Genomic DNA, 13,318 nt, shown 5'->3' with positions numbered 1-13,318 from the left:
GTGCTAAAGTAAAAGTTTACGCACAAAATATGTCCACTTTCTAAACAGGGAGAGAAGCAATGCTTACTTACCCTTGTTTTTTAAACTCTAGCAATGATAGAAGTACACTAATACCATTAACTAATGCTGATTCACACTTGTCACCATGAAACATGTGGTCTAGAAGTTCTGATACTGTGTCCTCTCTGTAAAAATAGTAAAAAAAACACATTTCTCATTATAGTTATATATGGTAACAATTGAAAAATATACACTGGAAAACAAAACACAATTAGTGCTCAGGAGATGCAATATTTTCAGCAAAAATTTCTTTTATTAGAAATACAGCCAAATAAGCAGTCGTGGCACAAAGGGTGGGTGGGCATGGGGAATTCTCTCCCATCTTGGGCTTTGTTCCCCTCAAAATATTAGATGAAGACCAACAATTTTAGGAACATTTTTGGTTTGGGGATTTTTTCCTCCTCCTCCCAAAGAATAAATGGTGCCAGGACTGCAACAAAGTCAAAGAAAATAATACAAACAATAATTTTAGAATTCATGGTAGCCTACACTAGTCCAACCCACATTTCAACTCGCTCCCTATCCCGGAAAACATGCAGATCATCAAGATCAAAAGCTCATCTTCCAATTACTTTCGATATCTAACCAAAATGGGATCTACTGCCTACAGATTCTCATCATTTACCCACAGATATGATATGTAATAAGCAATCGTTTGTTTTCATTTCTGAGAACAACATAATTAAATAATCCCTAAATAGGCCTAAAAGTTAAGCACCAGTGAGAGGCACCACATCATTTGCTTGACATTTATTTTTACATTAGCTACTGAAGCCAGAAAATAAGATTAATTGAAGGTACCCCATTTCCTGCACTTTTAAGTCATGTTCACTACCCTACCCATAAACTGGGTTGCAAACCAACAATTTGAACTTTTGACGATTTCCCCTGCAACTTTTGAAAATTTCTGGTCCCATAGAATCCCACTGGCTAAGACAAAAAATTGTCCCGATAATACAACATTGGCTGTGACTTCCAAGTAGTTTCCCATCACACATAAACCAATGGGCGACTTCAATTATTTGACACTACTCAGTGCCCATAAGCCAGTTGACAGAGGGATGAGTTTGAGATGAACTCAATCACTAACACTCATTCATTGAACATTTCTCTATAATTTCCTAATAAACTAGAGCGGTTCTCGGGTTGCGCGGTTTTCGGCATACGCGGTTGGTGTGTAAGGTTGTTGGGTGATGGTATGGTAGTGGTTGTGTTTAAATGTGAGTTTCTTTTCAGAACCCTGTATGGGCGAAGCCTGGATGGTGGATGGGAGTGTGGGGTGATTAAAGAAGGAAATAATATGGAAATGTAATAGCTGTGTAATGTTTATGTTTTACAAGATGCCCAGAGCACGGGTTGGGATATGGAAAATCCCCTCGTGAGGTGTTGGTATTGCTTCACCAAAACAACCCGAGCCGTGTGTTGGAAGATTTTGTATGTTTGGACAGTTTTCTAGCAATGTTGACTGTACCCACCAAGTTTCATGCCCATACGACAGATTTTAGTAATTTGACCTCAGATGACCCATAAGTGACCTTGGATTACCCCCAAAATGACCTTTCAAAAATTTGACTCTTAATGTTGACTGTACTCACCAAATTTCATGCTGTTATGACAGTTTTAATTTGACCTCAGATGACCCTGGGTGACCTCGGATGACACCGAAATGACCTTCCAATAACTTGACTCTAAATGTTGACTATACCCACCAAGTTTCGTTGCCCATATGACAGTTTTTAGTAATTTGACCTCAGATGAACTCTGTGTGACCTTGGATGACCCGAAATCTATTCAGCTCTGTAAGAACATCAACTACAAATACAACTGACCAAGTTTAGGCGATACACCATGTTGTTAAAACCTTTGTAGACCCTATGGCATCATCGCACATGTTGACTTCCAAACTTCATCACAACTGCAACTTCGAAAATGATCCATTCATACTGTCCCATTTATTGACACCTTCGGTTTGTATCAATTGCCTGTGAGCAAAATACACGTGCTCTGTTCACTATACACAGCAAGGTATAGGAAGCTATGTGCACGATATTACAACCTCTACCTTGCTGCATTTTATTTGCAGTTCTGACATCTGGCCTGCGCCGGTTTAACCAACCAGGTCAGACCTTTGGAGCGGGACTAGACAGGGATGACAGAAAGCTGTGTCGTCATAAATTAAATAAAATGTATTACTTTTGGTAAACAAGGGTTGTCTGAGAAGAAAAAATGTGGAAAGGTGAAAAGCAAAATGAAAGAAAGAGAAGAAAATCTGAAGGGGAAATGGGGAGGAAGGGGAGGGAAGCTATGATTTCCTTTCTCCATGCTCAAAATTAAATGTTGAAATTAAAGTTTTCATTTTTTTTTGGAAAGGGTGTGCCCGAGTGATTGCGTATTAAAACAAACGTTAACAAACAAAAACAAAATTCCTTAAATTGTTATGCCAAAATAAAAAAAATTATCTTGTAAATTTTTTGCTCTATGTAAAGTTTGGAAGGATTTTTGTTTCTCAAAAAAAAAAAAGAAAAAAAAATCTGGTGTCATAATGAATCAAAAGATGTATGTTTATACAGTAAAATGTTTATACAGTAAATGAAGTAAAATTATGATGCGCAGTGATTATGCCATCTTATTAAATTTCTAATCTTAATGTTTTGTCGAATTGTCAAAAGTATGTGATAGCCGATTTATTGCTCAACCGCACCAAGTATTTAGTTTTGTTTAGTTGTGTCGTTAAAATACCCAAACAATTAAGTTTCCGACGATACAGTTCTTTCAGGGACACCCTGTATATAGCATGTTTGTACTACAGTATCGATTTTATTGAAGGTCACTGGTAAACAAACACTTGATAGTCTGTGCCTCGGGCCAGACTGTATGTGGCTATCACGATGTTTGTTCGGATCGCCCGACATAAATTGGATGTGTAGGAGACTAGGTCTGTGCAAACAAATGAGCGTTTCCAAAAAGCAACACAAAAGCAAACAAAAAATACACCCATTGCCCGCTATTTACTGCACGAAATGAACGACTCTAATCAGGTACCGCACGAAATGAACGACTCTAATCAGCTGCGGCAATTCCACAATCATGCACAATGGTGTATAGGCCTATCTTATACACGTATTCTTATTCGTGCATTTGACGGACTTGGGTGTTTTTGTTTTTGTTAAATATCTCTTCTCCTGAACACATATTATTATTTATTATGAAATAAATGTTTGTAGCCTGATGTAATTTCAATATTTGCTTTATGTGCTGTTCTTGAAGACTTCAAGGAAGTAGACCATGTTATCAGCAGATAATACAATTAACTCATTGCATTCTAACATGATTGTCTGCTATCGTTTCATAAAATTCTCTGAATTGCATTTTTAATTTTCAATGTGTATATTGTGAATGACATTGACAGTAGCTGTATGTTCTTCTAACACATGGCCATACGTGTGCTGAGACTGTATTGGGCTATTCCAGTTGAAATCCATCCACCCCCTATGAAAGACATGACCTTAATCTTACACACAGGGGGTGTAGATTACAAATGGAATGACACATGGCCATACATGTGCTGAGACTGTATTAGCATAAGGCTATTCCAGTTGAAATCCATACACCTCCTGTGGAAGACATGACCTTAATCTCCAACACAGGGGATATGAATTTCAAGTGGAATAACATGAGGCCATGCATGTGCTGAGACTGTATTAGCATTAGGCTATTTCAGTTGAAATCCATACACCCCCTGTGGAAGACATGACCTTAATCTTACACACAGGGCAGTGTAGATTTCCAATGGAGCAAACCATTCAGGTAACCCCATTTGAAATTCACACTCCCTGTGTGGAAGATCAAGGTCATGTCTACCATAGGGGTGTATGGATGTCAACTGGAATAGCCCATTAGATATGGCACGGTACATATCCCCAGTAATGTCAACATATCAGGACAAGTAAACTTTGAGGCCATCGTCAATGAGTCGCTCATTAAACAAGTCACTGGCATAGACGGTAGGACAGGATGTAATTGTTTTGACTTGGTTCCTGCAATTACGAAATGTTTAGCCTCACACTCAAATGCTCAGTTCCATCAGTCTAATATGTGTATATAGATATATCTTATCTTTAATCCTATTTCGTATTGAAAATAACTAGTGCCCTGAAAGGTTTCAAACTCGTCTAAGTCGTCTTGTCTTACAATTAATGGTTGGACTTTGCCCTAAAAGATGAGGCTCTTCTTGACCATCATTTAATTAAATCACACCAAATTATATCCTGATCCCTGAAGTACCAAGTTCCTTACACTTAAAACCATAGACACTGTTTCAACTGATGGAAGTCTACTTCAATTGCGATATCAAATTCAAATTCCAAATGAGAATCACCATATTATTTTCCAATGGAGTGTTTACACCAAGCAGAGGATAGTCAACTTCAAAACAGTTCTGGCCATAACATTATCCGCCCTTGCACAATTGTTACTTGTTATGTTTTAATAACCATAAAAACTCGACCCAGTTTTATAATTTGTGTATTCGTGTAAATCGCAAAACCGCCTCGAGATTTTAAGTTGAGTTTGAAATCAGAGAAGAAAAATCGACACAGCTTATCATTAGAAGTTAAGTTCAAAACACAGTGACCTTGTTTACACACAAATGAAGTACAGTTAAAATTTGACAGAAGTTCAGTGTCATATAGTGTCCAACTTGTGTCATCTGTTAGTGTTAAAAATGAGGATCTGATTCTAGAAACAGCTTGCAGTTGAACTTGGGTCTGTGGGGTTGAGGGTGATCTTGGAGATGTCGTCAGCTAAGTCGAGTTGGGTGTGGTTTTGTTCTGACACTTCCTGGGCTCAATGTTGGGCTGTAGAAAGTAAACTTGGCATAAAGCTAGCATCCTCTGACAGTCAAAATTAGTCTTAAAACAAGGTTCAGGGGCTTTGCACAGCCTGACATATTTACGAGGAACAGTCTGATTACATCATGTGTTCATTTGCCAAGTACGTGGATAATCTACAAGGATTTGCAAAATGTCCTACTTTTATCATGAACTAACTTGTAGTAAGCTACACTGTAATGAAATAGTTCCTTATACCAGATTTTCATTTGATAATTGGAAGTAAAGTAAGTGTGCAACAAGTCATTTTCAGTTGTGATTTAAAATATAATGGTTAGAGATATTCTTTTTATGCACTTCATTATTCTGTCAATCAAGCCTTCCCTACAATAACCCCACACACAATAGTTTTCAACAAAATTGTGTTCAATGCTAAACCAGAAAAGTTAAGTTCAGTAAAAATGAAAATGAATACCAATTTTCTTAGGTGTTCTTAAACGGATTTTACTAGTAAAACACATCTACATTACTCGTAGTCAGTGTTCGAAATAAGCACTTATCCTCTTGTCCAAAAATCACTGGGGACAACCATATTGAGCTATGTACTTATCCCCTGGACAACCACTATATTTTACCTCTAAAATATGACACATTATGGGGATAACCAAAATGTTTTGAGGACAAGCAGAATTTATGCTTTAGTTATCCTCGGGACAACCTCCATATTTTCCTTATTTCGGACACTGCTCGTAGTCGTATGATGAAAGTTATTTACTGTATTTGAATAGGAAATCGGTGCTTCCAAATGGGTCTATGTTAGAAACGTAAAACTCCCAGTAAAACTACTGGGGCATTAATGAGACTACATACCTGCATAGGATTAATGGTCAGTTTAAAACTAACATTGATAAGAATTTAGATGTATTTATTTAGATCTGAAAGGCCACTGTGACAGTGCAATTATTGCCATCAATCCAATCACGTCCTTGTTTGATTAGGCAGTGTGTCAACATTGTTACTGCCCCATTAAATCCAGGGACAAGTCCAAGAAAGCTCTATCTGCAATAGCTGCCGTATACATATTTCACAATGTCTGCATTCTATATTGTACACATTGACACCTGGCAGCTATTGCAGATGGGTCTTTTTGAACTAACCCCCTTAAATAAGGTCTTGGCCACAGACTTGCTATTCTATTTTTATCACCATTAAACTTGTACACATGTATATATATGCCACTATATATAGCAGTAGGTCACGTAGCCCATATTGAAGCCTGGCAATGGCGGATATTACATAAGGCCTAGAGCTAGTTAAAAAATAAGTGGGCGCATTTTGGAGGTATTTTTAGAATCTTGTTTTCATGGAAACTGCATATTTATATTTATAAGGAGTAGTATTTGAGATAACAAGGACCTGTTGTATTTGAAATATCAGTCTCACAAGCGAGGGTTTTTAAATCTCAGTTGCAATCTCTGTTGCGTGGAAACCATGTGCATTTTCATTCTTGAAACAGATTCATCAGAATCGATCATAATAAATATTTGCAAACATTTTTCTGATAAAAAACTCAAGTTTTTGTTTCTGAATATAAGAGTATTTTTGGTAAATGCATCATACAGGGAGCTGTAGTATTTCTATTGTGAAAACAAAAAGCTATAAACATGTTGACTACCTTAGCTATTAGATTTTAGCAATTTCATAGCAATAATTTGATTTTGTTTTTAACAGTTTCTCTCATGATATGATGTCAGATTTCCTTTTACAAATTTCCTTGGTCTGTGCTGTGCGCTGACTAAAGCTGCCGAGCGTACACGAGCATAAACACAGAAGTGATATACAATCACACTGATTAGCTGATTGCCAATAGCCAGCCTGAACCCGGAGCACGGAAGTACTAACAAATCTACTTTATACAATTAAAATATTCACATGGACGGTTTTACTAAATCACATGAGCGAAATATAAACAAGTGTCCCAGGGAATTTTGTACTTGATTATAGGTTTACAACAATTAATTAGTGTAACCAAATCACCGTTCATACACACCACCATGTGGTCAATGAGTCAGTAATAATAATAATGCAAGTGCCATATATGCATTAGGTAGCATAAATTCAGGGTGCTTACGAGGGGGTATCAAAAAGTTTTAGAAATCGCCCAGAAGTGAAAGAGCTATATCAATGAAATTTTGTCAGTGCAATCACTGGTCCTTATGTACACTATGGTTGCAAAAATGGTCTCATAAGTATGTTTACTTTTTTTTTACAGGAGCTAGATGTCACTACCTTCCTATGTAACCAGCAAAATGGAGAAAATTGAGGCATGCAGCATGATTAAGTTCCATTTTAAGGGTTACAGTGCCCAGAAAATCTGTGATGAAATAAAAAATTCCTTTTCCAAAAAGCGACAGTGACATATTACAATCACCACCGAAGATAACTTTCATTTCATCATCAATTTTCTAGGCACTGCAACCCTTCAAAAGTAGGATCTTAAGAATGCTGCTTGCCTCAATTTTCTCAATCTTGCAGTTTATGCGCAGTAACTGGGGCAGCGGGTTATTGGCATCTAGTGCCACCTGTAAAAAAGTAAACATGCCTATGAGACCATTTTTGGACCATAATGTACATAAGGACCAGTGATTGCACTAACAAAATTTCATTGATATAGCTCTTTCCCTTCTGGTCGATTTCTAAAACTTTTTGATACCCCCTCGTACATATAATGGCCAACCTTTCCTAACCCCCTGACAGTGAGCTATTTATAGCACTAGGAGACAAACCTAATAACTAAATTGCTACTAGGAAACCCCCCCTTGATTGCTATAGGGACATTTTCACATTTATTTTCTTGATTTTTGGAGTCAATTTCAAAACTGCTAATTTAAAAACCCACACAAATATTTTTGACCCATATGTTGACCCATAGGCTTTTAATGTGTAGCTGCTTAAACTGAGGAGCTACGAATAGTGAAAAATTATTACCGGCAAAATAGCCCGCTATATATTATACTGCATTGGTGCTCTTTGCTGCAATTCAATATGACATGATGTGTGTTGCCAGCAAGTATGTAAATTATACACACAATCAAGATATGTATGTACAACACAGGTTGCAAAAATATCTGTTTAAACTTGCTTGATTTGTTTTGGAGCATTCAGGGGTGGAATTTCAGCGGGAGTCCGAGAGTCGACTCTAGTGTCTGACCGATCAGGTCCCTATCTGAATCGGCCGATTGGCCGATCAATTCCCTCTTTGATCTGCCGATTCGATCACCGATCACCGATTACCAATTCCCCAATTGTAAACAATGGCTGCCATCGCCATGAGTAAATTTCACCTGTATGTTGAAAGGGTACTTGTACGCAAAGTATTACCATAATTATGTATGCTCTGAGCACAAAACTACACTCCCGTGCTCATTTACAATACTTAATTTGACCATGATTATTCTAAGTTCAATTTACCTTGTCCCCCTGATATCTGAGTCCGTCGAATCATTCGATCGCCCCATTTTAATATTGTGTTTACGTTCAAGTCAGTATTGAGTTTTGCACACGGCCCGTAGCTGACACGCACGTGTGTATCCCGGAAGTGTTGAGTTTTGCACGCGGCGGTAGCTGACACGCACGCGTGTAACCCGGAAGTGTTGAGTTTTGCACGCGACACGTAGCTCTCTCCAATCTGACACTGGCGCACGTGTGTAACCCGGAAGTATGCATGCGGGAAATTACCTGATTATCTCAGCTGCGTGCCTGAATCACGGTATGATTTTATATACAGTGGAAACTTCGTTATCTGAGATCGCTTAATCGAGAAACCGCTTACTACTGAACAGAAACTTCGTGGTCCCGATTTTCCCCTATTATTTACTGTACAAAATAAACTGTTTAATACGAGGTAAATAATCTGAAATCCATATATCGAGCACTTGCTGTCAGTCAAAGCTTTTGTTTTCTATTGTTTTTATGATGGATAAAGCGAGCTAATTTCCCAAGGTAAATTTATGATTTAAATCATGTGAGAAGTTGACAAAATACTCGCTCGAGACATCACTTTAGCGGCAAAAGAGGATTCCCTTTCCTATTTTTAGATGTTATAAATCAAGTCATGACGAAATTTGCCATATAAGGCCAATTATTGCTGACGACATATCAAACTAGCCAATTACAAACGCGGATGTCCGCCCTTGGATTGAAAGTAAGAAACCCTTCAAGGCATGTTTACTAGCTGCTGAAAGTAGGGGAAATCCCGATATCGCCGTAATTGTTTTATTTGTTTACGATAATCAGCTTGAGAAAATCATCTGAATTTCATCAGAAAGCTGTGAGAAAAATGCCTCTTACCGAAAATCAAAAACAATTATTAGCCTATCATACCGATTGAGGGAATTTCGAACTGTGACATTGCTCGGCGGCTGCAAATCTAGTATAAAATAATGAAGATGGCTATGCAGACTCGACCAGTGAAGTTTTGCTTGTACACATGCAGTCTTCCGACACATATTTTGTACCCGACTTTTAAAACGCACTCCGCTTAATACGAGCTAAACATGCCGACCCCGGCGATCTCGTATTAACGAGTTTCCACTGTATGTTTATCGCCTACAAAGCTTGTTCTTTTGCTAAATTTCGCTTGATTTAAAGAAAGAAATATACCAATAAATGAATACTTGTTAAGCTTCAACAATTACTTTCATGATATTGGGTGATAGGTGCATTACATCGGCGGATGAAGGAAAAATCGGCCGATGCAGATCACTACCGATAAGCTAATAATCGGCCCGATTAGGAAGCTCCCGATCTGATCGGTCAGTCTCTAGTCGACTCTCGCAGAGACTCCCGTAAAAGTCCTATTGCGAGAGTCCATGTGGACTCGCGCTGGAAATAATCGGCTCAGCTAACTTACGTTTAAGTTCAACACGCCTTAAAACTCAAAGCTTGCAAAATATAAAGGAAAAGTTGCCAAAGATGCAATTGATGACATATATATGGAAGTGAGAGTATGATGACACATATATTAAAAACTTCATTTTGTTAGTTTATTTGTTTGAATGCATTTTACGTAGGCCTACATATAATACCCAGTGTCCGCAATAAGTGCGTAGCAGTAGCAAAATGCTACACAATTTTCGTCATTTGCTACACAATTTTGGAATGTGTAGCAATTTTGTTCCATTCATAAGCATTGGCTCCCAAATTTTGTGAGCATTTTTGCTACACAAATAAAATTGCTTAATCGGACCCTGATAATACCTTTTGGACTCCCGCAAGATTGTACAACGAGAATCCATTTACGAATCCATGGACTCTCGCAAAACTCCCTTGCGAGAATCCACTTGGACTCCTGTGGCACTTTACGAAATTCCACCCCTGAGCATTTCTACAAAGATTACACTGATACATTCTTGGGGTTTCTTTCAAAACTCTTTCATTATCTTTGTAAGAGCTCAGTACACCTGATACTACATACTACTCCCTATGTTCATCCAGCAAAGTTTCCCCCTCTCCACAACATCAGTTTGCCTTGCTTTCTGGTCATTTCCAAAATGTCGAGGATTAACATTAAGGTCGTGCGCCATGAATTGGGGGCCAAATGTGTTACATACTAAAATATTAAACAATTTGCATGTTTTTGTACTTAGACTGATCTAATTCATAAACTGTTCATCAAAACCCTATAAAATTATATATCACTGTAAAGCTTAGGGTACCAGGAATACACATAGACAAACAATTGGTCAATATACAGGGTGCCACAAATGTCATATAGGGTGGAAAAGTTAAATTGTGGTTCAAAAAGTATACAATTTTGTTCCTCTCTTATTTACTAGCAAAAATTCCTGTTCTGCTGAAACCTTTTTAGATGTGCTAATAACATTGTAGGCTTCCAAAAAAAGCAAACTTGTAACGATGAGTTATGTTGCCCAACTGAGATACAGGGTGTTCAAAAGTTGTACATAATTTTTATGATTTTTATTACATAATCAATCAAAACTTTTTTTCCTTCATGACCTACACAAAAACCAATGGCATATTTGAATTCCTCATCAAATTTCCATCCAAAAAATGTAAACTTTTACAGCAGTAGGGTAACTCTTTCAAGAAATATGATCTTTGGAACATTTCGGAGCATAAATGAATACTTAACACAGTAACGTATAGGAAAAGCCCAGAACCCATGACACAGAATGCAGCACACTTGCAACAAATTAACTTAGCTTGGAGTAAAACTGGTCACATTTCAAACTAGACATAAATACCAAAACAATGGTACATAATCCATCTCAATACCTTACTGGGTTATGAAGTTACAGTAAAAAATATATTTGGGAGGCTCTAAAAATCAACATTCCCTATACTTTAACACATGCCTCAACCGTATGATCCTCAACCGTAGGATCCTCCACCCCTGACTTCACATCGTTTGAACTGCAATATCTCAAGAAGTAAATGAAGTGTGATGTTCTTTCTTTCCACAATTTGAGCTAGATAAATAAGCAACAAAATGAGACCAAAACTAGTTCAGTACCCCTCTCCATTCTTGAGATCTAGGACAAAACGTCCTAAATAAAATGAAAAAATGTAACGCCTCCACCTTTTCCAATACCCCAATTCATGACGCACGACCTTAACTGGAACCTCAAACCAGCTGAAAACTAACCAAAATGAATCACTTTATGCACCATCTTCATTTAAAATATTAAATATAACATACATATGTAACCATCCTATGGATTCACTTACATTTCTAATGTGGGAAAAAGCAGGTCGCACTAAACAACCTCTTTTAATTGTGACATTTGTTCCTTTACTTACTTTTCTAATGTAGAAAGAAGTGGGTCACATTCAGCAATCTCTTGTAATTGTGACATGTGTTCTCTGGTAAGCCGTATGATGTCACACAGTGTCTGTGCAGCATTGCTATGCTTATCCTCTGTGGTCTCAGGATCTATAAGGTCCGCTAGTCTTTCTATAAACTTATTCTCGTTCATCCACTGCATGAAAGAAAGGCGGAGAGAGAAAATAATGGAAACAAAAAAATAGACCAGTAAATTTATTTGTGACATTTTATTCAGTAATGCCCATATAATACTCAGCAATCGCAAGGAGCATAGCATTTTTCCCGAGACGTAAATTGTGATCGATAAGTTACTAGCACATGTAGTAGCGTAAAATCGCAAGCAGTTCAAGGCAATTTTGTCGCTACGTTGGTTGACGGTAGCAACATCTGAAAACAGGTAGCGACAGTGCAAATACTACCAACGTTTGATCGCTGCGTCGCAGCTGCGAGTGCTAATAGTATGATATACTAGTATGGGCTTGATACAATGTGTAGCTCAAGAGAAGACTTCACAACAAAACCGATAAGCTGTGTCTGACATTTATGCACACATATGCAGATATAATTACAGAAGAGTCCAGCATGGTGATTTGGATTATCAAACCCATTGACAGACATGTCATTCACATATGGCAGGTGGATGGATGTCCTATATACTCCGATAGCTTTGCAAGGAACAAACAAAAATTTTGATCTATACAAGAGCGATATTATACTGCAGCTAACAAAATTCTCCAAACGTTCATAAATTTTATTGCTTAAATATTAATTGTGCTCAAAGCTATGACCATTCAAACTAGTGAGACAGTGAGACTTAGTGTTTATAATAAATTTACTATAGTTTACCCATGGGAAAGGGATACTTCTCATCTATTGGTTTACTTTCTTGGACACAAAAAATAAACATCTGCTGACAGCTATGAAACTCCCAAGACTAACTTTCCGGTACCAAATCAGTATCTTGAATTTTGCTAAATACTGCAAAGCCCGATTTATGATGAAGACAACAAAATAATGAAACTCTTCAAACAGGGATGTTCTTCATCAAGGAATCAAGTTAAAATGCATTACAATACATATTTAAATGTATAATACTAAATAGCACTCTTCGTAAATATTATGCATATTTGAATAGGCACATATTAAGTGCCTATTCCTGTATCATCAAATTAATTTTTTTTATTAAATTGTTGATTTTAGGTGTTATCAGAGATTTTTGTGATTTTTTCCCCAGTTGTTTGAAAAGAAAATGAAAAGAAAACAGCAAATGGCAAAATGAAAAAACAGAATTTACCATTTAGGAAATGTCAAAATTATGGATTTATCGCTACCCACTAAAACACCATAAAATTTCCCTTGAGTGTAACTAGTCGCACATGCTAATGTGTGCCACTGTGATAGGAAATTATGAATTTGAGGGCAGTGTTTAAGCTCAGGCAAACAAATCCCATTTGGGTACCCCTCATCTAGTTAGAATATGCTACAGCCATAGTAGGAAAGACCATGACATCTTTGTACCGTGCTGTACTATATTCAGTCAAAAACCATTGAACACTGCACTAATAAGCTAACACTGAGGCTA

General features: G+C 37.3%; 1 protein-coding gene across 7 annotated transcripts in view; it reads right to left on the bottom strand.

Annotated features, from left to right (window-relative positions):
- The window catches only part of LOC140139900 (serine/threonine-protein phosphatase 6 regulatory subunit 3-like), a 94,880-nt gene that overhangs the window by 50,517 nt on the left and 31,045 nt on the right, over positions 1–13,318 (bottom strand). For all 7 annotated transcript variants that reach the window (XM_072161670.1, XM_072161667.1, XM_072161668.1 and 4 more), the window contains exons 6-7: positions 11,712–11,890; positions 72–185 (exon numbers count right to left, since the gene is read on the bottom strand). In XM_072161670.1, coding sequence (XP_072017771.1) covers positions 72–185; positions 11,712–11,890 — 293 coding nt within the window. The remainder of the gene's footprint in view (positions 1–71; positions 186–11,711; positions 11,891–13,318) is intronic.

The sequence above is a fragment of the Amphiura filiformis genome, chromosome 18 (assembly GCF_039555335.1).
Source record: "Amphiura filiformis chromosome 18, Afil_fr2py, whole genome shotgun sequence".
NCBI lineage: Eukaryota > Metazoa > Echinodermata > Ophiuroidea > Amphilepidida > Amphiuridae > Amphiura > Amphiura filiformis.
Note: the sequence above shows the minus strand (reverse complement) of the source record. Positions and strands in the feature narration are given on the sequence as shown.